General features: G+C 54.4%; 1 protein-coding gene across 1 annotated transcript; it reads left to right on the forward strand.

Annotated features, from left to right (window-relative positions):
* Positions 1–71: 71 nt before the first annotated feature.
* Positions 72–25,993, forward strand: TMEM63B (transmembrane protein 63B). Its single transcript, XM_004379506.2, has 24 exons — positions 72–141; positions 6,567–6,749; positions 7,045–7,124; positions 7,381–7,419; positions 8,372–8,462; positions 10,075–10,112; positions 11,148–11,290; positions 11,380–11,431; positions 11,912–12,020; positions 12,740–12,810; positions 16,837–16,917; positions 17,402–17,525; positions 18,319–18,452; positions 18,591–18,728; positions 18,866–19,019; positions 20,183–20,289; positions 20,549–20,635; positions 20,905–20,970; positions 22,257–22,419; positions 23,006–23,111; positions 24,101–24,268; positions 24,534–24,649; positions 24,847–24,927; positions 25,214–25,993. Exons 2-24 carry the CDS (start codon positions 6,591–6,593, stop codon positions 25,403–25,405), a joined length of 2,499 nt encoding a protein of 832 aa, XP_004379563.1. The 5' UTR covers positions 72–141; positions 6,567–6,590; the 3' UTR covers positions 25,406–25,993.
* The last annotated feature ends 586 nt before the right edge of the window (positions 25,994–26,579 follow it).

A 26,579-nucleotide genomic window follows, 5' to 3' on the forward strand; every position in this document is an offset into this window, starting at 1 on the left:
CCTTGCGTATGCTGGCGTGGAGGGTGGGACCTGCGGGGCCCTGCCCCTCTGCCTCCCCCTCCCTCCTCCCGCTCCCCCTCCCCCATACACAGCCCCGCCCCAACCCGGGGCTCGGAGCCGGAGCCAAGTCTGCGCCTAGGGGTGAGTACGGGACCCCTCCCCAGTCCCTTCTCTTTTCTGTGAGGATCCCACCACCACCCAAAGAAAAAACCCGGAGTCAGCTGCGCGTCCCCTCCCTTTAACCTCCTGCGGGACCCGGAGGTACCCAGGCCCGCTGGACCCAGCGGTGGCGCGCGCTGTCCCCAACCCCGCACATCCCGATCCAGATGTGAGTCCTCAGACCCCTGCTGAGTGTCCAGATGTGCGCCGCCCGCTGTCCCTACCTCCCTGGAGATCCCAAGGGGTGGGACCCCGGGCACCGGCGCCCTAGCGCCACTCTTCTCTTACCTGCCCAGTGTAGGTGCGCGCGCCCTCCGGGGGTTCCAGCTGCGCCGCACCAGCTCGCTGCCGCTGTGGGGAACGAGCCGCCCCCGCCCCCGAGTTTTCGATTCTGGGGTCGCTAAGTCCGATGCCCTCGGTCGCTTTTATCTTTTCTCCTGCTCCCGGGTCCGAATATCCCCGAAGCCGGCCCGGGGTTGGGGCAGGGTTCGCGGGTACTGGCTTGAGGCCGGCCGCTGTCCGCGGCCGGTCTGGGGATTGGTCGGCGGGCCGGGGAGGCGGCGGGCCCCGGGAGTGTGTCCTCTCCTTGCGCCCCACACAGTGCAGTTCATTCATGAGCCGCTCGGGCCTGCGTTGGAGGGTGCGGTGGGGAAGGGACTGAGCCGCGGAGCAGGGAGTGGGGCAAAGGCCCTACTTGGGGGAGGGGGCGCGCTTTGTCCCTCCTGGCCTTCTTCACAGCCGGGGGTGGACAGTCCCACAGTTTTGTCTCCTTATTCCCCAGGAGAGGAAGGACGCTTGGGAAGTGGGAAGTAGAGGTCAGAGGGGCCGGCTGCCCTTGGGGCTCTATGCCACCACCTGCCTGGGTCCCCTGGGCAGAGGTCTGGCTGCTGAGGGCAAGTCTGAACACTCCACCACCCTGGGGGCTGGGTCGTCCCTACCCAACACCACTCTCTACCTCTCCCTGGGTCTGCAGCAGCCCAGGAAGAATGAGGCTGTGCCCAGTCCCTCTCCAGGAGGGGCTCCGAGTCTTGTATCCCAGGCACAGGTGAGGAGGGGAGTGGGAGTGTCAGCCAGGCTTCAGGTAGAGTGTCCTGGCAGCAAGACTGTCTTCCAGGGCACCAGAAAGTCCAGGCCCTGGCATGCCCCAGGTGGCATATGCTGAGGCCTGCTGTTGGCTCACCAGTCCCTGGCCTGTGGATAGGTGGCTGGGTAGGTAGAAATGTGGCAAAGCAGAAGGCAGGTGGTGGGTGGCTAAAAGCCCCCTTTTGGACATTGTACAAGTTTCTGCCAATTATACAGATTTTAGAGACCTGGGTTCAAATTCCAGTTCTACCATTCTTTAGCTGTGTGACCTTGACAAGTTACTTAACATGTCTGAGCCTTAGTTTCTGTTAAAAAGTGTGGTTACCACCACTTTCTTCCAAGGTTTATAGTGGGGCTCAAACTTGATAACACATGTGAAGAGGCTGGCACCTTGCCTGGCAAGTGATCAATAACGGGTTCTCTTCCCTGAACTTTTGACCCATCCTGGCATGGCATCACCCTGCCATGCCCCACCTCCCAACCTGCTACAGATGGATCAGGTGTATTTGAAGAGTTTGGGAACATTCCCCACCACTCAGTGACAGAGCACAGTATAATCCCTTAGATCTAAACAAGAAGCTCATCCTGACTGAGGGGCTCTATCATATTCAAAATCTATGTTTTATTTTGATTTTTACTAGTTCTTCTCCACTAAACCAACACCTTTTATTCCACACCTTATTTTTTAAACATAGCGATTTTTTAAGAGCCTATTATGTGCCTTAAACTGTATTTAGAGCTTTACGTAAGTCATCTTGTTTAATCCTCAAAACAACCGCACAACTGGATTAGTATCCCCACTTTACAGATGAAGATGATTAAGTAATTTGCCCAGGTTAGAAGCCAGGTCTGTCTCCCCACCCCCCAGGCTTTGTTGCCTGTCCCCTGTGTCTACCTCAGAACCTCAAATCACAAACCCAAGACCTGAGTGGAGGGTCTGGGAGCTACAAGCAAGAGGGAAGTCGAATGGTTGAAATAGTGTGTAGCATTTCTCCGGAGTAAAAGCTGGCATTCCCCAACCGCTGGCTCCCTGGTAGAAGTGCCTCCTGGTAGAAGAGGCAGCAAAGTACAGTACTTAAGAGCAAAGATTCAATCAAGGCTGCCTTGGTCCATACGCAGATCTACCATGTACTGACTTTGTGACCTTGGTCAATCAACGTATCCTCTCTGTACCTCAGTGTCCTCTGAGTTGTGATGGGGAGTAATTGAATTAATATTATAAAGTACTTAAAACAGTACCTGACACAGAATTAAGAGTTACATAAACCAAACCATTGCTGTTGAGTTGATTCCGACTCATAGCAACCCTATAGGACAGAGTAGAACTGTCCCATAGAGTTTCCAAGGAGCACGTGGTGGAAGCAGTAGCTCTTAACCACTACGCTACCAGGGATTCCAAGAGTTACATAAGCATTTAATAAATGCATTCTTTAAGTACTACTTTTCTTACTTGTGGATACATTTTTGCCCATCCTTCCAAAGGTCATAGCAAGGATGTTAATAGCCTTTTGTAAGAAATTAGAAGACTGAGGTCCAGGTTACATAGTAGCGGGGCTCACCTCCATCTTCTTTCTCTCCCATCAGACCATACTGCCTTCCCATGAGCCAAAGCCCTAGATTTAATCTTCCCAAGTAATTCTATAATGAAAAAAAAAAAAAAAAACACTTTAACTTATAACTCCCCTACCCTCATCATGCACATACTTCTTAAAGATAAAATAACAACCTTAAGTTAGCCTAAAACTTAGCGGGCCTCTGTCACTCTCTCTACACACTCCAGGTAAAGTCTCAGAGCCTCAGCGTCAGACTAGAGAAATTCTGGGATGCAGCTGGCTCGAGCACACCTGTGGAAGGGAGAAATTACTCCCTCCTCCTCTATCCCCCAATATCTGCCCAGGGGCAGATTATCCAATAGGCAAGGTAAGCATAATGCTTACTTGCTTACCAGATCATCTGTAGTGAACAATTTCACATTTTTTCACCACATCAAAGATTCCGCTTCTAGGTATGGCTGGCATCTGACTCTCTCCCAATCCCACAGCACCTCCCTACAGAATCAAAGCCTCTCAAATTTACAATCCTTAACGGGCAGAGGAGCCCTGGTGGCACAGTGGTTAAGAGCTCTTGCTGCTAACCAGCAGGTCAGCAGTTCAAATCCACCAGGCACTCCTTGGAAACCCTATGGGGTAGTTCTACTCTGTCCTATAGGGTCGCTATGAGTCAAAATCGACTCCATGGCAACAGGATTGGTTTTAGTTTAACAGGCAGATGACCCAGTAAGCAAGGTAAACACGGGCTTACTTACTAATCTATAGTGAAATTGTTCACTACAGAAGATCTGGTAAGCAAGATAAGCACCATGCTTACCTTGCCTGTTGGATAATCCACCCCTGATTTCTGCCTCAGTCTCTCTCTCAGCTGCTCAGCCCAGTGCCGGCTTTGAGAGCAACTGCCCTTGATGAAACTCAGCCCAGCAACTCCACCCCCACAATTACAGAGGTTAGAGTAATCCTGTCAACAGGCAGAGCCACAGCCCTGGCTTCCACTCCTTATCTGGTCTTCCTCCCCTATAAAATGGGTCTAGTGGTCAGCATGTGCCCTGCCTTCCCTTACACATGGGGTGGGTGGGAGAGTGAAATGCAATTGAGGAGGGGAAAGTACTTTGTGACTGTGAAGAGGGAGCAGCAGATGGACGTGGCATTTCAGTTACCAAGCATCTAGCTGGACCCTCACTATCCCTGCTGGGTCCCCTTAATGTGGAAGCACCTAGAATTTTCCACCTTAGGAGTGAAGAAGGAGCCCTGGTGACACAATGGTTAAACACTTGGCTGCTAACCAGAAGGCTGGCGGTTTGAACCTCCCAGCTGCTCCACAGGAAAAAGCCGTGGCAGTCTGCTTCCATAAAGATTGCAGCCTTAGAAACCCTATGGGGCAGTTCTGCTCTGTCCTCTAGAGTCACTATGAGTTAGAATCTACTCGATGGCAATGGGATGGGTTAGGAGTGGAGGTGTAAGGGGATGGTACTCTGGTGGGGGGTTGTACTTATTACATCCTGGCCTGGTGGAGCCTCTGAGTTTGGGGAAAGAAATTGGCAAAGAGTAGGAATGGTTGTCGCGATTATTTCTGGAGCTCACTGGAGGTGGGAGTTAAGAAGGGAGACTAGTGTAGAGACCCTTCTACACCCACCTTTCACCTTCCCTGACACACCATGGCTCTGCCTGCCTTCTGTTTACATATCATCGAGGCTCCCAGAAACACCCACGCGCACACACACCCTACTGAGAGGCCGGCATCTCCCTTCATTTCCATGCACTGACATGCAGTCACCTAGCTCCCCTTGCACACAGACACACATCAACACGCATTCACACACCTGAACACTCACATCCCCAGAGTGTCCTTGTGTTCTCTGTCCAAAGAACGTTCAATAAGCATTTATTACGCTTCCATGGTCTGCAGAATCCTGTTCTAGGCACTTCAGAAAAGCATCATGGTGCCCTGAAAAGTGTCCTAGCTTTAGAAAAAAGTTGACGTAGGTTTGAATTCCAGGTCCATTATTTTGTTTGCAGTGTGACCTTGGAGAGGTTACTTAACCTCTCTGAGCCCCTCCCTGTGGCTTCATCTTAAAATGGCAATGACATGTAACTCATAGAATTGTCAAGGATTAAATGAAATTATGTCTGTGTTATTCCTGAAACAGTGGGCACTCAATAAATGGTGCTCACTCCAATGTCTAAATTAGTGTTTTTTTAAGGGCAGGTTGGGCTGAGAAGGGCGAGGGAGCCATATCTCGTACTCTCATACAGGGCAGTTACTCGCTTAGCCTTCCTAAACCATGCTTTCAGAGAATCCCTGGGACCGGTGAAATATGTAAACAACCTCAGCCTCCCCCTCCACCTGAGAGCTCGAGCCTTTTGCCCTGCAGTTGGGGTGCTAGGAAGAGGATAGGAAAAAACAGGTACTGTTGGGTGGGAGAAACACTGAGTCACCCCAGGGGGCTGAGGGACACTTGCCCTTAACAGCGCTGTCATTCGCTCTAGGTTTGTTGTTCCCTCTCTTTTGTCTGGTTTCTCTTCTCCCTTGGGGACCCCTTTCCCCCAAGGCAGAGCTTTAGTGTTGTCAGCAGCAGGGGTCCCCAGGGCACCCCCAGAAGGAAGAGGGTGGGGCAGCAATGCCCTGGCCACACTTTTCTCCCTCCTCCCCTTCCCTGGGAGCCTCCCCAGGGCCGGCTCAGCTCTGTCCCCAGGCACTTCCAAGAACCCACGTGTCCGAGCCTGGCTGCCCTTCAGGGGGAGGTGGAGACTGCATCCGTCCATCCGTTCATCCCTTTTCGCTCAAAATCCACCCTGAGCAGCAAGGGATGAACCGCCTGGCCATGGCAGGGTGCAGGGCAGAAAGGCCCCGCCCACCCTCCCCTCCTTTGCCAATGGAAAAGCTCACTGGAGGGCATGGCATTCCCAGCCTACCCTGCTCTGGAGGCAGGAACATGGCACTCTGGGAGTTGTAGTTCTCATGCCACTCAGGTGACCCCTGTGCAGAGATAGTTGGGGAGAGGTGAGGGAGCTTGAGTGGAGAAAGGGGTAGCTGCTGCTGTGTGAGGAAGATGAGTGAAGGTAAGCAGGAATGACTGGTGCCAGGCAGGTAACACAAACCTAGAAGTCCTGCTTTTTAACTGACCTCCCATTCTGACTCCATCCTCTGACTCCCACTCTGAAGGTGGAGGGGCAGCTCTGGAGCGAACACCTTGTTTTAAAGCCAGTTTTACTGGAAAGGTGATTTATGGAGTTGAAAACCCTGAGTGAAATCATGCAATTTTTCTAATAGGGTAGAAGGAGATTATGATGATGCAGCTGCTCCTAACCCATCGTCCCCCAGTCTGGCGGCTCCTCCTCTTGGCCCCGAATCTTCAGGCTTAAGACCCCTCCGATCTTCCCTTAGGTTCAGCTCTGCCCCCTGCTGGAGACAGAATGAGAGAGAAAGAGAGTATGTGTGTGTATTTGGGGGTAGGAGGTGGATATTAGAGAAGCACAGACAGCTTCTAGCTTGGAGAAACCAGTCTCCCCGGTCCAGGCCTGGCCTGGCATCTGGGCCAAGTTCCCCCAGGCCCAGGGTGGGGTCACAGCCTGAGAGCCATGGAAGGTAAATCCATGTGACTCAACCCTCCCCTCCCCAAGCCCTTATCTCTGTAGGCCAGAGCTTCTACCCACTCAGGCAACCCAGGGATCAGCCGTCACTAACCCCCCACCCCAGTGCCTGCCCTACAGGGGCCTTGAGGAGGATGGGGGCAAGCCCGCTGATCACTCTGCCCTCTGCCCTCTGCCCAGGAGGACCATGCGGCAGTAGCAGCCATGCTGCCCTTCCTGCTGGCCACACTGGGCACCACGGCCCTCAACAACAGCAACCCCAAGGACTACTGCTACAGTGCCCGCATCCGCAGCACTGTCCTGCAGGGCCTGCCCTTTGGGGGTGTTCCCACCGTGCTGGCTCTTGACTTCATGTGCTTCCTTGTGAGTGCCCACATGCCACCCCCCACCCTTGGCACCCATAGCCTGTACATACATGACAAAGATCTCTATTCCTAGCACACTCTCCCATCTGACGCTGACTCCCTAGGCTTAACAGCAGGGAGAATCCCTACCAAACAGACACCAAACCCTGGCCCAAGCCTAGCCTCTGACCATTCACCCAAGCCAGGATCAGCCCTTTCTAAGACAAGATTCTGGCCCTTCTGCCCCCATACCCCATGGCCAACCCAGTGGGTAGGTAGCCTCTCCTCCTGCCAACCGCCCCTTCTTCCTTCAGGCACTGCTCTTCTTATTCTCTATCCTTCGGAAGGTGGCCTGGGACTATGGGCGGCTAGCCTTGGTGACAGATGCAGACAGGTAAGGCTGTGGGGCCCTTTTCCCATCCCTACACACGCACACACACACACGCATACACCCCTTGTACCATAGTCCTCCTCAAGGACAGGAAAGAACCAGCCCTCTCTCATCCCCCTTTGTTAGGGGGATGAAGCGGGACCAGTCCTAGGGGAGCAGGCATGGGGGCATGCAGCGCCCTTAGTTGGGCCTCTGCCCCTTGCCAGTCCCCAGGGACTTTCCCCAAACCCTGCTAACCCTGTCTGTTCTCTGTCCCCAGGCTCCAGCGGCAGGAGAGGGACCGAGTGGAGCAGGAATAGTATGTGGGGCACCAGCCCCCTGATCCTTACTAAACCACCTTTCCCTTTTCTTCTGTCATGCTTCTCTTCTCTTCCTGCCAAGCTGCTGGTTTCTTTTTGCAGTTTTCTCCTCTGCAGCTCATGTTTCGGATTAACACAGGCGGTGTGCTTTGCAGAGCAGGGGGCTCCCCAGCTTGTCTTTGCCTTCCCCCTCCCCCACATCTCTCCCTCTGGCTCTGTGCCTGGGAGAAATCCCTCCCTGTGTGCCTCCGGCCTTCCTGGCCCTGGTTGGCTGTAGGGAAGAGGCCATCCTCAAGGAAGTACAGTACAGTCACCCTGTTGGCAGCAGAGACAAGATTGGGAGTCACCAGTGGCTTCCCTCCCCCTAACAGCTAGCTCTTCATATTTCAGGGTTCCCTGCTCACTCCTTCTGGAGGTTGGGAGGGAAGCTACCTGAGGAGCCCCCAGTCTGGCCCTTTGTGTTGTACTGTGGTCTCTGTCTATAGGATTGGGGCTGGAGTTGCAACAACTGCTGAAGTCAGGGAAGAGGGAGGCTAGGAGCCCACCCTGGAGACAGCCCCCAGCCCCTTTCGCCCCAAACCTCTCCAGGATTCTCCCAGCCCCTCCTCTCCCCATGGCCCTTTGAGTAATATCGTCTTTGTTACACCCCTGGTGGTCAACTCTGGAACTGCAGGGCCTTCTACCATTCTTGCTACAACTTCTGTAGAGAAGATAATGAAGATACACTCCTTCCTTACAGCTGCCTGGTGTCAGGTCCCAGGACCCCCTGAAGGGAAAAGGGGTATTTGAGGGGGCAGGGTAGAAGGCAGGCATTCCCCCCTGCTTCAGCCTCTGCGCTTTTCTGTGCCTTTCTGTATCTGGAGCTCAAGAGTGGGAATCTCCTCACTCCATCCTCGCTCCCAGGGGCTCAGACTCACCAAGATCTCTGATCTCTCATCTCCCCACCCCCAGTGTGGCCTCAGCTATGCACGGGGACAGTCATGACCGGTATGAACGTCTCACCTCTGTCTCCAGTTCCGTCGACTTTGACCAAAGGGACAATGTGAGTGCCCTCTTCATACCCCCTACTCCTCCAGGGCAAGTGGGCTCAGCAACCTCTAACTTCCGGTGATATGGAGTCAGTGATGCTGGCAAGGCCTTCTCCTCCACAAGGGGAGTGACTTATCTAAGATCCACAGGATAACCACCAGACCTGGAACTCCCACCTTTTGTCCAATGTGTTACAGCCTCCAAACGAGCGTGACCCAGCATCTGGGAATTCCAAACGATGTTTGCCACAATGGAGTTCTGTGCCCATGTCTGCTGATTGATCCTGTTGTTGTTGGGTGTTGTCAAGTTGATTCCAACTCCTAGCGACCCCACGTGACAGAGTAGAACTGCCCCATAGGGTTTTCTAGGCTGTAATCTTTATGGGAGCAGATCGCCAGGTCTTTCTCCTTTGGAGTCGCTGGATGGGTTCAAACTGCCGGCATTTTGGTTAGCAGCCAAGCACTTAACCATTGTGCCAGGGCTCCTTCGATTGATCCTAAGGACACCTTTTTCCTTGGATGTGGTTTTAGAAATAATAAAGAGTCTTCCAGACCGGCTTAGCAAAACATACAGAATCCATTGTGTTGCTCAGAGGTTGCAAACTCGTTGCCCTTGGTTGTGTGGGGCCAGTTGACCTGCTTGTGGATCGGAGCTGAGTGGCAGTAGCCCCTTTAAACATGGCATATGCGTACTGATCACAGCAGTCCCTGCCACTGCCTTTCATGTCAAGCCCTACCCATTGGTGTTACCTGTCTGGCCCCTAACATTCTGTGAGGGTGAGAACCCTGCTCAGAACCCGAATCCTCAGCCCCTGGGGTGGCTGTGATTAGTCCAGCTAAGGCTGGGGGCTCCTGCAGCTCCCATAGCAGCCCCAACAAAAGAAGGTGGTCAGCTTCCTGAGTTGAACTCCTGCTGGTAAGTAGAAAAACAAAGGTAGCACCCTGACAGTCAGAGGTGTCTGATGGTTCCCAGACTCAGGTGATGTTGGCAGCAGGTAGCATAGTCCTGCAGCTTGGCTGAAGGGCATCTTTCTCTGCCATCCTATGCTAAGTCTGGACTTCTCCTGAAAGGAGGCTGGGGGAGTGTTCTCTCTGCTCAGCCCTCCCCCCACACCCCACTCTCCTGCTGGTCCCTGCCTCAGGCAGACCTGGGGGCTGGAAGGCGGGAGAGTGCAGCTCACAGTGGCCCTGTGTAGCAGTCCCTCCCAGCTAGGTGGCAGGAACATGGGTAATGAGGCCCACCCTCTGCTTTAGGTCACCTGGAGGCCTGGGGGTCCCCACTGCCCTTCTAGAAGCCCAAACCCTACCCATTCCCACCCTTGCCCATACAACTGTAGAACTTCCTTCCAGTTCTACTGCCCCATTGGGTATTTGCAGGGCTCTATGGCTTGAGCATGAGGGTCCACAGATAACCAACTTGGCACTGGTCTTTGAAGCCTGGGACCTTGCCTCACCCTCCCACCCCCCACCCATGAGCTTGTTCCTGGGTGTGGTTTTGGAGGGGGTGCTGTGCCAAGGTGAGCCACAGCCTAGGAGTAATTGTAAACATGGGGTGGGTGGGACTTGGGGAGGGAGATTCAGGTTGGTGGGATAGGGGCTCCAGCTGATAGCCCTCTGTCCCCCCAGGGTTTCTGTTCCTGGCTGACAGCCATCTTCAGGATAAAGTAAGTGAACAGTCTTCAAGCTCTAAAGAAAGAGAGAAACTTCAGAGCCTGTCATCTCCCTACAAAATGCAGAAGCCAGCAGCTTTGAGGGCCTTAGCGCTCCTAGCCAGCCCAGCACCCTCTTCCCTACTCCAGGAGGCCTGGGCCTGGGGGCACCAGCCTGTGCTGTCCCCCCAACGCTCACTTGCCCCACAGTCTCTTCTGTGACCCTGCCTGGGGGGCCAGCTCTGCCCTCATCTCTCCCTGCCCCTGCCCCAACTTGAGAGCAGGGGCTGGAGCCCCCATCCAGAGCCTCCTCCCTGCAGCCAGCGGGTGGGGGCAGCAGTCAGGCTGGAAGCAGCCAGCCAGCCGCAGGCAGGAGCAGAGCCCAGCAGGCAGAACTCAGGAGACCGAGCCAAAGTCCGGCAGGCAGGCAGTGAGCGCTGAGAGAGGCAGGAAGCTCGGACAGGTCAGCACTGCCACCGCCCACTCCCCCTGGCCCCCAGGGCCCTCCCCAAGTGAACTGGGCTTCGCCACACCAAGCCCACTCAGCACTCATAAAGAGCTGCTTCTTCCCTGGACCCCCATCCCCTCTCCTCCTGCCTCTTTCACCATTCTTCCTCCTTAGCGTCTTCCTCCCTCCACTTCCTCCCTCTTCAGATCTTTGTCTTTTCCCTTCCCTTCTCTCTCCTCATTTCTTCCTGCCTCTCCAGTCTTCCTCCTTTATTCCCTATCCTTCCTTCCTTCTTTCCTTCCTCCCTCCCTCTTTCCTTCTCTCTTCCCTTCCTTCCTCCCTCTTTCCTTCCTCCCTCTCTCCCTCTTTCTTTTTTCCTTTCTTTCTCTCTCTTATCCCTTGCCTTCTCCCTCCAGTACTCCCCTCTACTCCCTCCCCTTCCGGAAGATAGGGGACAAAGAGATACCATTTCAACCCCATACTGCTGCCACATGGGCAGGGGCTAGGGTGGAGGGGGCACAGGGTGGGTAAGGATAGGCAAGTTGTGGTCCCTCCCTTGCCTGGCCCTTACCTCTGTCCTCTCTCTACCCCGTGGCCTGCAGGGATGACGAGATCCGGGACAAATGTGGGGGTGATGCCGTGCACTACCTGTCCTTCCAGCGGCACATCATCGGGCTGCTGGTTGTCGTGGGTGTCCTCTCTGTGGGCATTGTGCTGCCTGTCAACTTCTCAGGGGACCTGCTGGGTCAGTGAGGACCAAGGTGGGGGCAGGGCGGGGAGAGGAGGGTGTAGGAGTAGACCTGCCCTGATCCTCTCCCTCTTCCCATCCCCTAGAGAACAATGCCTACAGCTTTGGGAGAACCACCATTGCCAACTTGAAATCAGGGTAAGTTTGGGAAGGTGGTCCGTGTAACTGGGGTCTACAGCCAGAGTTTGGGCCATAACAGGAAGGGGAGGCAAGGGGGTATGTCCAGGGGAGGGACAACTGAGGCTGCAGAGAGGGCTGTGGGTCCCTGAGGGTTTGGGCTGGAGGCAGAAGGGGTAGATCCCTGATGAGGATCCCCAGGATGACCACATAAAGAAGCAGTGGGGGGTGGTATAACCTTGGGCCAAGGAGGGCTGGCTGGGGGCCGCTGGAGGGCAGTGTAGCCAGCACATAGGAAAGGGAGAGCTGTCCTCTCAGGGACATTCCAGTTGGAATGGAGCAATCTTGGCTGGTGGGGGATGTGAGGCATAGGGCTCAGTGCCTGAAGACTGATGGCAGTAGAGGGACCCTATATTAAGGGTTTAGCACCAGGAAGTTGTGGGGCATCTGAGTATGTTTCCAGCCCCAGTGGCTCCCATGTGCCTTCCTGTGCTTCCCCAGGAACAACCTGCTATGGCTGCACACCTCCTTCGCCTTCCTGTACCTGCTGCTCACCGTCTACAGCATGCGCAGACACACCTCCAAGATGCGCTACAAGGAGGACGACCTGGTGAGTGGGGCGGAGCCCGGGTCCTCCCCATCCCTACCCTCCCAGCCTCTTCCCTCCCTTCCAGGCCTCTCTTGCCTCAGCTCTGGAGTTAGGCCAGCTGGGTTTGAATCCTGGCTCAGCAGCTCAGCTGTGGAACCTTGGGCAAGTTACATAAGCTCCCCAAGCCTGTTTTCTCACCTGTAGAGTAGAATCATAACAGCACCTCTCTTAAAGTTGTTGGGAATGGTGAAGTGAGGCAATATGTGGAAAGCACCCATGCTGTGCCTGGCACTCAGGAAATGTTAGCCATGGTTGATGTGAAGATTGCGATTATTCCCTCCCCTTCTACGTTCATTCACCAAGCCAGTACTGAATGCCTGCTCCCTGCCAGCTCTGTGCTGGGTCCTGGAGCCTCACAAGAGTTGAGTCAAACGCGGCCCCTTCTCCAGGAGCTCATGTCTAAGGATCTGAGAGTACCTCTTCCAATCCCCGACTAAACCCCTTAGAGAACTAGAGACCAAATGGCTCATTCGTTAAGCTTGCTGCCTGCTTTCTATTAGAAGCTCTTCACCTGCTTTCCCTGGGTCCTGGCTTATCCCTAAGGCCTCCTCCCACCCCTGTCAGCTCCTCTCTGCCCATCCCACTCCCCACCCTCAAAACACAGCATCCTCCTACAGTCCCTCCCTGCATCCTCTGGGGTCGAGCCTCAGGAAGGCAAACCCTCTCCCCTGTCACCCCAGGTGAAGCGAACTCTCTTTATCAATGGAATCTCCAAATACGCAGAGTCGGAAAAGATCAAAAAGCACTTTGAGTGAGTAAGCACCCCTGGCCCCCAGCCTTGCAGCCCTGTCCTCACATTCCATCTCCAAGAACATCCTCACACTCCTCAGCTTGGAGGTGCAGGGTTACGGGGGGAGGGTGGAGGCTGGACTAAGGAGGAACTCTGACTCCAGGGCGGTCTAGCACTTGGGCTGGGTGATACGCCCCTTGACGAACAGGAGAAATACTAGAAATACTTCAAGGCTTTCTCTTCCTCCTGAAGAGTAGACTGGGCCATGAGTTCTTGACTCAGGGTCCATGGACCCTTTGAGATATATGTCTTCATCAAAATTGTATGTGACATTCTGGGGTTCATGTGCAGACGTGGCAGGGAGAAACTCTGTGGCTTTCAGTATTCTCAAGGAGTCCAGGAGAAGCTGGCCTCTTTTCTCCTCTGGAATGCTATCTTAGGAGAAAGGGGAACATACACCCCAGGACTGTCAGGTGGGCAGAAAAGGGAGGAGGCCCCAAGAGGCAGAGGGGGGACTCACCTGCTCACTCCGTGGCTAGGATACCCCTTGGGGCAGAGCTCATGGGGAAGAGGGAAAGGGACAAAATTAGAATGAAAGGACCATGGGGGATATTTACAGTCTGTATGCAGGATTGGGGATCCCACCACACATTCTTCTGTTCATTCAGCAAACTTTCTCAAGTGCTATTAGCCATAAGTCACTGTGGGAGGCCTTGGGACTGTCTCTCCAGGGGTTCATAGAATGGTGGTCAGCCTTAGGAGACAGTCCAGGATCTGATCAGAGATTGGTCTAAGGTCATGTCATTGGACAATCTGTGGTCAGAATGAGGAGTTTGTCAGTGATCATGATAAGGGACATTGGTGGTCTGAGATCAGGACAGAGGCTCAGTCTATGGTCAGGACTGGGGCTCAGTCGATGGTCCAGATCAGCTGTCAGTTTGCCTGGAGATCAGTCATTGTCCTGGATTAGGACATATGTGGTACAATCAGGCATAGTGTTTGGGCGGGATTGAGAGTCAATATCTGGTCAGGATCAGATTCTAGACCCCTTGTGTAACAGGATTAAGGATCAGTTTGTGATCAGCATTAGTGGATGAATACCCATTCATTCGACATGCATTAGACACAGGCCATGCTCTTTTACAGTTTACAGAACACCAGTCAAAATTAGGTTATCCTTGGTCAGTATGAGAGAACCATTTGAGTTCCTATTGGGTGTTCAAGCTGTGATCAGCATTATGGGGTAGTCTGGGTCAGGATCAAGGACAGTTTGTGCTCAGAATTAGGTGACATCTTAATATTACCATCCAGCTGGAATCAGCTGTCAGTTTATACTGAGACCTATTCATTTAATAACGAATATCTATTGGAGTATCCACTATGTGCCTGTACGGGAGTAGGAGCTGGGGATACAGCAGTAAACAAACAAAGACAAAGCTCCTGCCCTCCTTTTGCTTACATTCTCGCAGGGGAGAGGGGTGTACAAACAATGAACAAATGAACTAGTAATAGATACTATGTCAAATAGAGGTAGGTGCTAAGAAGAAAATCAAAGCAGGGTCAGGGACAGGGTGAGAGTGGTCAGGAAGGGTCACTATAGGGTGGGCAGGGCAGGCCTCTGACAGGGTGATGTTTGAGCAGAGACCTGCTAGTCAGTCCTGTATTTCCTTTACATGCATCTGCTGTGCACTTTCTACCAGGAGTCCAAGAAGAACCAGACTGATGTGTCCTTAGGGAGCTCACAGTCCTGATGGTCTGTTTAAGCAGGTGGTCCGTGAATTTGTTTAGGAAGTGGTCTGTGATTAAAATTAGTGGTCAGCCTATAAGCAGGGGTAGGGGAGAATTCTAATTAGAGTTTATGGGATCTGTGGGGTATTATGGAATAGTCATTTCATTGACCCGTTCGTTCAGCACATGTTTATTGAACACGTACCATGTGCGAGCTGTTGGGCCAGGCCTGGGTATACAGTTATGAGTAAGAGGCAGCTCTTGTCCTTGTGGAGTTCCTGGGCTGGTTGTCAGTATTTGGCAAGGCCTGTGGTCCAGGTCCATAAAGAAAACAAAAATCCTTACAAGCAACATCATGATAAACGGAGAAAATATTGAAGTTGTCAAGGATTTCATTTTACTTGGATCCACAGTCAACACCCGTGGAAGCAGCAGTCAAGAAATCAAACGACATACTGCAAATGTGCTGCAAAAGACCTCTTTAAAGTGTTAAAAAGCAAAGATGTCATCTTGAAAACTAATGTGCACCTGACCCAAGCCATGGTGTTTTCAATCTCCTCATGTGCGTGGGAAAGCCGGACGATGAATAAGGAAGATCGAAGAAGAATTGACACCTTTGAGTTGTGGTATTGGCAAAGAGTGTTGAATATACCACGGACTGCCAAAAGAGTGAACAAATCTGTCTTGGAAGAAGTACAACCAGAATGCTCCTTAGAAGCAGGAGGGCAAGACTACGTCTCACATTCTTTGGACATGTTATCAGGAGGGATCAGTCCCTGGAGAAGGACATCATGCTCGGTAGAGGGTCAGCGAAAAAGAGGAAGACCCTCAACAAGATGGATTGACACAGTGGCTGTAACAATGGGCTCAGGCGTAACGATTGTGAAGATAGCGCAGGACCAGGCAGTGTTTCGTTCTGTTGTACATAGGGTCGCCGTGAATCAGAACCGACTCAACAGCACCTAACAACAACAGTAACAACAATGTGGTCCAGGTCCAGGGTCTGTTTGGTTTGGAGGACTGTCTCAACATAATTAGGGATGTCCCGTGTACAAAATCAGGGCCCCTTTGTGGTTGGAATTAGGTAGGGATTAGTCTGGTAAGAGATTCCTAGGTGGTGCAAATGGTTTGTGTTCTATAACTAACCAAACGGTTGGTGATTTGAATCTACCCAGTGCCACCATGGAAGAAAGGCTTGGCAATCTACTTCCAAAAGGTCGTAGCCATTGAAAACCCTATGAAGCACAGGTCTACTCTGACACACATAGGTCACCGTGAATTGGAACCAACTGAACAGCAACAGGGTTTTTTTGGTTTACTCTGGTAAAAATGAGGGCTCAGATTGTCACGGGCTGAAGGCCCTTCCAAAGAGGAAACCTACAATGGTCTGAGCAACAACAGTGTCAGGGGAAAGGTCAATAGCCTCCTGGGAAGTGTGTTTACAAGGACCCCGTGTCAGATTGAAGTTTTTAAATTCTCACGGGTTTATCAGCTCCGTCTTGCTACTTTGGAATCATATCTCATGCATCTTTACTACTTGGTGATCCTTCATTAAAAATAAAAAGATGGGAACTCAGTCTGGCTTAGGAGTAAGGAGCAGTATGTAGTCAGAATTGAAAAGTAAGTTTCTTCACTCAGTCAGCAAGCATCCCTCTAGCCCTGCCAACTACAGGTCCTGGTGAGTCGGGATAGTCTGTCTGATCAGATTAAATATAGGTCAGTCTCAAGGTTGGAGTCAGTCTCAGGTCAGGGTCAGAAGCCAGTCTTGGGTTTTGGTTAGAGGTCAGTTAAGGGTCAGTCTCTGGCCAGGGTTAGAGTTCATTCTCAGGTCAAGGTTCAGGATCAATTGTGGTCAGTCTTGGGCCAGGGTTAGAGATCATTCTGTAGGCTGGGGATTGATCAGTGGTCATTACTTGGGGTCAGTCTGTGGTCACGGCTAAGTGTTAGACTGTGGCCTGGTCTTCTGGAACAGGGTTAAGGGAACAGCCTATGTGTGGAAGCAGTTTCTCTCAACTTGAAGTTCGCAGTCCTAGGCACAGTCAGACGCATCCTAGGCTTCACCAGCTTCATGCTGGTGTGTGCTCACGCACCCCAGCTTCAGCTCACCATGGTCCCTCACGCATACAGACAAACTCCCCCCCACTTGCATAAGCACAGAGAGAAATTTCAAAGTCTGTTCTAGGGGAGCTCCCATTTTTGTAGGATAAGAAAGGGGCACAGATTAGGAATGCGTGATTTACAGGTGATAGGGTCATGGATGAAAGTCAGGGACAGGTGGGCACGGTCCCTGCAGGAGATGATGGGGGTACTGTGTTTCAGGGAGGCCTACCCCAACTGCACAGTTCTTGAAGCCCGCCCATGTTACAACGTGGCTCGCCTTATGTTCCTGGATGGGGAGAGGTAAGGAGGCAGGTGGGCAGGGAGGGTTACACCCGGGGGGGGCCCTGCCCGTGGTGGAAGGTGTCCTCGCTGCCACACAGGAACCTGGTTCCTCTTTCAGGTGTTTCCCAGAGCATTTGGTATTTAATTCCAACCATGGAGTGCCTGTTAATTCAGCTCTGGAAAGAGCAAGGCCTGGGTGTTAGTTTGTTGCAAGAGGAGGAGACCCAAGTGCCCACTCCATCTGAGCACATACTCTTCTTCAGCTATAGCATGAGAAATTCAGGGCAGGCCATAGGATGAACTTCTGGACTCCAAGGGTTGGCTGGGGAAACCCTGGGCTGGAGGCATGTCTGAATCATGCATCCTAAACAAATCCAAGAACAAGACGCCCCTGTCCTTGGGGAGTAGACTAGATGACCCCCAGGCTGGGGTCCCTACGTATCCTGCCACCCAGAGCCAGCCGTGGCTGGGTGGTGGGTGACTGGGCACCTGGGTCCTGCAGGAAGAAGGCCGAGCGGGGAAAGCTCTACTTCACAAACCTGCAGAGCAAGGAGAACGTCCCCACCATGATCAACCCCAAGCCCTGCGGCCACCTCTGCTGCTGTGTAGTGCGTGGCTGCGAGCAGGTATGATGTGGGCTGGGCACGCCTGGCCACATGGGCCCGGGAAAGAGTTGGACAGGTCCTGGGGAGACAGGTCACAGCATAGAAATGGACATGTCCCATGGTGGAGCCCTGTCCCGCAGCCCCAGGAACAAACACACACAGCAGGCCTTGCACAGAAATACCCAAATGCAAATAGACCCCCAGAGGAGGCAAGGCTGGGGCCTGGAGTGGAGCAGGGTGCCACCCATCCCTCAGTGAGTCCCACCTGTCCCTGTAGTCTTTGAAGCCCCAGTTCCCCCATCCACACAGTGACCAAATTTTCAAACCCCAAATCAGAGGCGGTCAGCCAAGGGGCAGCGTTGTGCTGGACTTACTAGCTCTGTGACCCTGGACAAGTTTCTTAACTGCTCCATGCCTCAGTTTCCTCATCTGTAAAATGGAGCTAAGGAGCCGTGGTGACGCAATAGGTTAAGCGCTTGACTGCTAACTTGAAGACTGGCAGTTTGAATCCACCCAGCAGCTCTGCAAGAGAAAGACCTGGAAATCTGCTTCCATAAAGATGACAGCCAAGAAAACTCTGTGGGGCAGTTCTACTCTGTCCCATGGGGTTGGTATGAGTGGAAAATCCACTAGAGAGCACCTAACAACAACAGCAACAAAATGGGGCTAATTGCTGCTACCTTATAGGGTTGCTGTGAGGATGAAGGGAGTTGATACATATAAGAGCCCAGAGCAGTGCCTGGCACACAGTGAGCTCTGAATAAGTGTCAGCTGGTGCTGCAGGTCTGAGCCCTGCCCACGCCACCCTTGGCAGGTGGAGGCCATTGAGTACTACACGAAGCTGGAGCAGAAGCTGAAGGAGGACTACAAGCGGGAGAAGGAGAAGGTGAACGAGAAGCCTCTTGGCATGGCCTTTGTCACCTTCCACAATGAGACCATCACTGCCATGTGAGCCCCCACCCTGCCCCCCTGCCCTCCCCGGCCCTTGCCCCCCGAGCACTGGGGCTCCCAGGTCCCTGTGCTCACCACCAGCCGTCAGCAGTGGGGTCCCAGCTGGTGCCGCAGTAACCGGTGCCCATCCCCCAGCATCCTGAAGGACTTCAACGTGTGTAAGTGCCAGGGCTGCACCTGCCGTGGGGAGCCGCGCTCCTCCTCCTGCAGTGAGTCCCTGCACATCTCCAACTGGACCGTGTCCTATGCCCCCGACCCGCAGAACATCTATTGGTGAGTGAAAAACGAAGGTAGCAGGGGCAGGACAGGTGGGACCTGGGGTGGACTCCAGTGGGTGGATGGGAGGACAGGGAGGTTGATGGCGACCAGTCGGGCCCTTGATTCCTGGGGCGACCTCTCTGCCTCCCCAGGGAGCACCTCTCCATCCGCGGCTTCATCTGGTGGCTGCGCTGCCTGGTCATCAATGTCGTCCTCTTCATCCTCCTCTTCTTCCTCACCACCCCGGCCATCATCATCACCACCATGGACAAGTTCAACGTCACCAAGCCCGTGGAGTACCTCAACGTGAGGCCCGTGCCCCACAACACCCTCCACGCTGTGTCGCAACGCAGATAACAGGCCTGACCCCCTCCTCCAGCGGGAAAACCAGAGCACCCTCTGCCCAGCCTGGCTCCTGTTCTGCTTGGTCTAGCCCCAGCCCCACCAGGGTGCTCCCACATGACATGGAGCTTTCAACCCCTGGGATCACCATCACCTTCCCCCACTGGCTTTGCTCATACCTAGAAAGACATTCAGGAGTCCCCGGGTGGTGCAGACAGTTAAGTGCTCAACTGTTAGCTGAAAGGTTGGCAGTTCAAACCCACCCAGAAACACCTTGGAAGACAGGCCTGGCAGTCTGCTTCTGAAAGGTCACAGCCTTGAAAACCCTGTGGGGCAGTTCTACTCTGCACACATGGGGTCGCCATGGGTCGGAATCAACTCGACGGCAACTAACAACAGAGACATCCAGGGAAGAAAAGCAGCCTGGGTCTGTCCTGATTGGGCATGTGACCTCAGATAAGTTCCCTCCCTTCATCTTTCCATCTCTCCAACTGAGAAATGAGAGGTTTAGACTAGATCCTTGGCTTGCAAACTTAAATTCTGACCCTTTTCTTAAAAAGGCTCCTTACATGAAACCCAGTGTGGGAAAGCAAGGCTGCCCAGATGAAGTAGGGTCGGAGCCACTTCTGCCTGTCCCCCCCTCATGCCTCCTGCCACACACACAACATGCATCCTTGGAACCTCACAGTTCAAAGTAACACAGTGTGAAAATCACTAAGTGATGATAGCCTAACAGTTACTACCCAAACTGCCTAGGTTCAAATCCCCATCCTAGCTGGGTAAGCTTTTGAATCTCTTTTGCCTCAGCTTATTCATCTTTAAAATGGGATAATGCGTTGTTTTGAGGATCAATACATATACAGTACATGATTAGTGCTTGGCAGTACATGATTAGTGCTTGGCACATAGTAGGTATTCCCTAAATGCTGTTCTTATTATTCACCCTGGGGTTGACACCCTGGCCCCCACCCTCACCCCTGACCCCCAAGATGTTCTGGACCTCTGATATGAGGCCCTGGGAGCCATGGGACCCAGAGCTCAGTCGGGGAGAGGGTGGGTAAGCAAGACAAAACAACCCACTAGACTGCCCCCACCCAACACGTATCTCCTTGCACACCCCCCCGCAGAACCCCATCATCACCCAGTTCTTTCCTACCCTGCTGCTGTGGTGCTTCTCGGCCCTGCTCCCCACCATCGTCTACTACTCTGCCTTCTTTGAAGCCCACTGGACACGGTGAGACACCCCCAAACCCCATGCCTCACTGTGGCCTCTCCTAGATGTAGCCCTGTCCCCGCTGGATACCTCTCTGTCCCTTCAGGATCCCTGCTCCGGGCAGTCCCAGAGTGGGCAGAGGAGGGGTGGTGCCCAACATCATCACCTCAGGAATCCCACTTTTCCTGGGGGCTCTCCTGGGAGCTGTACTGGTGTGGGAGCAGTTGTGTGGCCGGACTGGCCTGACCTCTGCCCCTGTCCCCCCGCCCCCGCCCTGCAGCTCCGGGGAGAACAGGACCACCATGCACAAGTGCTACACCTTCCTCATCTTCATGGTGCTGCTCCTGCCCTCGCTGGGGCTGAGCAGGTGAGCTCTGGGGGATGGGACAGAAGCTGGGGCAGAGCGGGGGTGGGGGACACTGCTGGACGCAGGGAGAAGGGGCAGTCCAGGCTCCACCTCTGCTCCTTCCCCTTCCCACTTCCTCTACAGAGCAAGGGGCACAAGACCGGAAGCCTGGGCATCGTCATGCATCCGAATTACCTGCCCTACATCTGGGGGACCTCCCCAGAGGTTCCCCCCACCCCAGTGTTCTGGGCCATTCCAGCTTCCCACCCAACCTCTTTTCTCTCCTCCAGCCTGGACCTCTTCTTCCGCTGGCTCTTTGACAAGAAATTCTTGGCTGAAGCAGCTATTCGATTTGAGTGAGTGACCAGGTCCCCCAGGGGAAGGGACTGAATGGCAGGAGTGGGCTTTCCTGGGGACACTGCCAGCCCCCCTGGGAGGCAGCAGCAAAGCTTCAAGCTCTGGGCTGGGGAGGAGGAGCTTCCACCCCAGGCCTGATCCATCATCCCAAAGGAAGCCACACACAGATTGTCTCGGGTATATACATGGGGGTTGTCCCTGGGGTCTATGTTGGGGCCTATCTCTGGGAACATCTCTGGATTCTGAACCTCACCCTCACAGTGTGTTTGGGGTTCTGGGGTCCACACTGGGGTCCACACTCAGAGTGTTTCTGTGGGGGCTTCCGGGGCTCATATTCTGGGATTAACTATAGGAGCCTCTGGAATTTCACTTTGGGGGTTTGGGGAGGTATCTGTAGTAGTATCTGAGCTCATACTTTGGGAGTGACTTGGGGATCCTAAGGGTGTCATTGAAGGTCTCTGGAGTCCACACTTTTGGGTATCTATGGATGGCTCTTGGGCTCACAACTCAGATAGTCTGTGGGGACTCTGAGTCTCGCACTTTGGGGTGTTTATAAGGCACACGTTCTGGGAACATCTCAGGCTCTTATCCGGAAGTGACTGTGGAGTTCTTTACAGGCCACCTTCTCTGGGAATCCCTGCGGGGATGCTTTGGGAGACACATGCCATGGCTGTATATACAGGCACAAGCTGTAGGGGTCTTGCTGTAGGCCATTTGTGATAATCTTGGGCTCACACTTGGGGTGTCATGGGCATCTACAGAGGTTCCTGCAAAGGTTCAGACCTCTGAAGATGGTCTGAAGCTTGTGTTCTGGAGGTGTCTGAGGCTCACACTCTGGGGGGTCCAGGGGGAGAAACTTCTAGGTGTTTCTGGGGCTCACACACTGGGGACCTTTGCGGGTGTCACCAGGGACTGTCTAAGGAGATCTCAGGCACTCTTTCCCTGAGCACTCTGGTGGCTTTGGGGGTCTCAAGCGCTCTATGCCGGGGTCTTTTTGGAGTACAAGTTCTAGGAGTCCCTCGGGGCTCACACACTCAGGGTGTGCCCATTCGCATTCTGAGGGTGTCTGGGGCTCACTTTGGAGGTGTTTGTTCACACTCTGCTATCTGTCTCTGGGTTCACACTAGGGGGACTGGGCACAGGTGGTTGAGGAGCGGGGCCGGGGGCAGGCCACACAGAGAACGGCACGTTAAGGGGGAGGGCATGGTGTGCCATTGGGCCGGCAATGGGCAGGCAGACCCTGGGCACCCCGAGGGTGCAGTGCTGGAGCACCTGGTGCCCACAGGTGTGTGTTCCTGCCCGACAACGGCGCCTTCTTCGTGAACTACGTCATTGCCTCAGCTTTCATTGGCAACGCCATGGACCTGCTGCGCATCCCAGGCCTGCTCATGTACATGATCCGGCTCTGCCTGGCGCGCTCCGCCGCGGAGAGGCGCAACGTGAAGCGGGTATGGCTGCCTGGGGCAGCAGCGTCCTGCACAGCGCCCCCTTGTGGGCCCGGCAAGAAACAGCAGTAGTCAGGCTAGGGTATGGGGCCCAGGGTGGGCTGGGACTTGGGGACCCCAGTTTGGCTTTCACGGCCTGTGTGGCCCTGGGCCACCCCTTCCCATCTGGGGCCTCAGTTACCCTATATATACAGTGATGGGTCGACATAGATAACCCTGAAGGCTCCTGCCAGTTCTGACAGTCTAGTGTTCTGTGATGGGCATTGGGCAAGATCTGGGTCCCTAGGTACTCTGCTCTAACCCCACAAAGGGGCTCTGGGCATCTCATTCCCATGTCCACCCAACTCTTCCCTCCTACCCACCAGCCTGGCCCCTTGGAGGCCCCTCCTTACCCCCACCACTGCTCCCTCCCTGACCTCTCTTTCGGCCACAGCCCCTCTCTCCATCTGCTTTGCCCTCTCTACCTATACATGAGGTCCCTTTTCCTGATGGCTGTGCTCCTGGCTCCCTCTCCTGTCCCACCTGCCTTGTTCCCCTTCCAACCTGCCCCTCCCCTCCCTCAGCCACCTCCTGCCCATCTCCCCCCCAGCATCAGGCCTACGAGTTCCAGTTTGGCGCAGCCTACGCCTGGATGATGTGCGTCTTCACGGTGGTCATGACCTACAGTATCACCTGCCCCATCATCGTGCCCTTCGGTAGGCACCGCCGCGCCGGGACCTGGGCCCTGCTCGGGGGGACCCAGGACCTCACCCGCTCCATGCTAGTAAGGCAGGCCACCCTGAGTGGACAGGGCCCGGCTGGGAGCCTGGCCCCTCTGGCCTCCCGCCCGGTCCCTGGCTCAGTCTGGGGCCCGGCCTAGGGGGAGGAGGGGGAGAGCCAATCAGTGCAGGCTGGACCCAGCTGGTATGCTGGGTCCCTGGGAGATGTCACCCCCAACATGGCCGTACTCAGCTGTCTCCACTCAAATGGATATACTTGGATACATATCATATACCCACTAACCTGTTCGGGAACACATACAGAACATGCACACACGTACACACACACACACCCCTACACAGGCACCACGGGCATGCTGTCCACAGCCCTATAAACTCAGAAAAGACCTTTGGATTCTGGGGCGGGGGGGTCCTTGCTCCTTGTTGAGATACCCACCATAGCTGAGCTGTGTGACTTGGGCAGTCTTCTTCCTTTCTGAAGAAGTTAGCAAAGTTTGTGTTCAGCTGTTGTCCCTAATAACATTCCAACCCCTTAACACCCACCCTGGTTATAGAAGCCTCCGCTCCCAACTCCCAAACTAACCTCCCTATCCTCCTCCAAAAACTCCCATCCCCTAAGCCTCCAGGGAAATAGAACTTGTCATCTAATTTATGCTTATCTGTTTAGGAACAGGGTAGGAAAAAGGCTATAGGTTTCAAGAGAATGCTTATTGATCCAAATGAATGCATTTCTAACAGTAGAATTTCTAGTGACGGGCTGCAGAAATGGGAGTTGAACCAGAGAAAGCTGAAGTTCTGTGAGGATGCCAGGGGCAGGGGGTTGTCCTCCTTGCACTGGGGCTGGGGTAGGAGAAAGGAGGCCGACCTTTCAGCGATCTCGGAAGGATCGGGAAAACCTGTGGATGGACACATGGCTGTCCAGTGGCGCTGGTTCCGAGGTCAGGGCCCATGTGGCTGTCCCCCAGGGCTCATGTACATGCTGCTGAAGCACCTGGTAGACAGGTACAATCTCTACTACGCCTACCTGCCGGCCAAGCTGGACAAGAAAATCCACTCGGGAGCTGTGAACCAGGTGGTGGCCGCGCCCATCCTCTGCCTCTTCTGGCTGCTCTTCTTCTCCACCATGCGCACAGGTGAGGGCTGCCTGACCACCCTTGGGGAGCTATGGCGGGGAGGAGCTGCCCCCAGCCAGCATCGAGGCAGAGCAGGCCACAGAGGGTGCATGATGGCCGGGGTCTCAGGCAGGGGCCTGGAAGAGGCCCAGGTGAGAACATAGCACAGCGTAGGTGCTGGGAGGGCAGGGACGGCATTCAGAAGGTAGCAGAAGCTGGGGTGGTGAGGCCCCTGGGAGGCACCTCAGAGCAGAAGTGGCAGCCACATTCTTTCCCTCCACACCAGGGTTCCTAGCCCCCACGTCCATGTTCACCTTCGTGGTCCTGGTCATTACTATCGTCATCTGTCTCTGCCATGTCTGCTTCGGACACTTCAAATACCTCAGTGCCCACAACTACAAGGTGTGGGGGCAGGAGGTGGCAGTGATGGCTCAGGGCAGAAGCTCAAGTGGTGCAGAGGGTGGCAGGGTGGTGGTTGGGAGCCGAAGGATGAGGCTGGAACAGATGGACTTCTGAGAGCGGGAGGGTGTGGGGGTCATGATTGTGACTAGGGGGAGGGGCGTGCCCCCCACTCCCTGACTCATTCTGGCCCCGTCAAGATTGAGCACACGGAGGCAGACACCGTGGAGCCCAGGAGCAATGGACGGCCCCCCACTGCTGCCAGTGTCCCCAAATCTGCGGTGAGTGCCCCACTCCATGGCTGAGGGTGGGTGGGGATCAGTCTGATTGAGACTCACCAACTTCAAAGATGGCATCCCACTAGTCCCCCCAAAAGAGGAGCCTGCTCCAGACCCCAGGGGCAGGGAGAGATCTGGGCACTGGAGGGCTGCCTCCCCTCCCCATGAGGGCCTGTCCTGTCTGCTGTCCTCACAGACCCCATGGCACCCTCTGCAGGCCCTGAGATGGCCCAGTACCCCCCGAAGGGCAGCCGCTGTCCACCCTCACCCTCCTCTTCTTCTCCTTCAGAAATACATCGCTCAGGTGCTGCAGGACTCAGAGGGGGATGGAGACGGGGATGGGGGTCCCGGGAGCTCAGGGGACGAGCCCCCATCATCCTCGTCCCAAGATGAGGAGCTACTGATGCCACCCGACGGCCTCACAGACACAGACTTCCAGTCTTACGAGGACAGCCTCATAGAGAATGAGATTCACCAGTAAGGGGAGGGGGGCCCTGGTGGCCACCCCCTGCCCCCACCCGACCCTACCCCCATGGACACTAAAATGCTAATAATTTATTAGATCTAAAGCCCCCTTCTCCTCTACCCCCTGCTTTCATTAAGGTATTTAAATCTGGGGATCTCGCTCCCCTCCCCCACCACGGAGGGAGGGAGCCCCCCAACCTCAGTGAGGAGAGCCCCGAGCAGGCCCCGGGGCAAAGAGTGGTATGGAGGGGGTTCCCCCAGATCAGTGCATCCCAGGCTAGAAATGTAGCCAGGAAAGGGTTATTGAGAGCCAAGAGGGGTACCTGGTGCCATGGCTGGAGACCTGGGGTGGCAGGCAGATCAAGAGGCTGCTCCCTAGTTCCTCCCTCCCCTAATTCCCCCTGGGATCTGGCACTCCAGGGAAGTGGAGCCTCCTGCCCCTATGGGTTGCATGAGAGGGGAGGGGGTGCTAAATGGGAGGAAGAGCCGGGGGGGTGACCTGGGGGTGGGGGGTGGGCATGGCTGACACTGGAATATGGGTTTTTGCACTGTTTTGTTTTGTTTTGTTTTGTTTTTCCTTTAAAATAAAAATGAAAAGCTCTGAGGCAGGTGCCTGATTTCTGCTGCTGCTCTGGACACATGTACTGGGGCCACTGTACCCTCCTGTTGGTCTGGAGCACCTGTCCAGAGTCCCTGCATGACCCTAGGCAAGGGCCATCATGCTCACACCCTCAGTTTCTCCATCAGGGAGAGCAGCAAGTGGGGGGCCCAGGAGAGGCTTCAGGGGGTTATCAGAGGCAGAAGGGCCCTGCTGGTCCACGTGCACTCTGACGTTTCCCTGTGTCTCTCTCAGCTCCACCCACCCCTGCCCTGAGGAAAGCATGGGACCAGACAGGGACGCACGTCTACACTCTGAGTCCCCAAGAGAGACACAAATGGGACAGCGATGCAGGAGAGAAAGGCTGTGCAAAGCCATGAGTTCCACGCTGGTCCAGGGAGACAGCTTCTAGCGGACCTGCTTCTAGAAGAGGGCCTTGTAGTAGGCTGCTCTGGAGGGGGAGAGGCAAGAAAACAGGGCCACAGTAGCCAGACCCAATGCTGCACTGTATTTGTTATCATTGCTACAGTTTATTGAGTGGTATCATGTGCCTAGGAGCCCTGGTGACACAGTGGTTAAGGGGTCAGCTGCT

Source organism: Trichechus manatus, unplaced genomic scaffold (genome assembly GCF_000243295.1).
Source record: "Trichechus manatus latirostris isolate Lorelei unplaced genomic scaffold, TriManLat1.0 scaffold00065, whole genome shotgun sequence".
Classification (NCBI taxonomy): Eukaryota; Metazoa; Chordata; class Mammalia; order Sirenia; family Trichechidae; genus Trichechus; species Trichechus manatus.

Excerpts from the sequence above, each read along its gene's own strand:
- TMEM63B (XM_004379506.2), top strand. The coding sequence starts at position 6,591 with ATGCTGCCCTTCCTGCTGGCCACACTGGGCACCACGGCCCTCAACAAC. Across the intron at positions 10,113-11,147 it reads ACAGCCATCTTCAGGATAAA|GGATGACGAGATCCGGGACA; the intron begins GTAAGTGAACAG and ends CGTGGCCTGCAG. Across the intron at positions 23,112-24,100 it reads CCCCATCATCGTGCCCTTCG|GGCTCATGTACATGCTGCTG; the intron begins GTAGGCACCGCC and ends GCTGTCCCCCAG.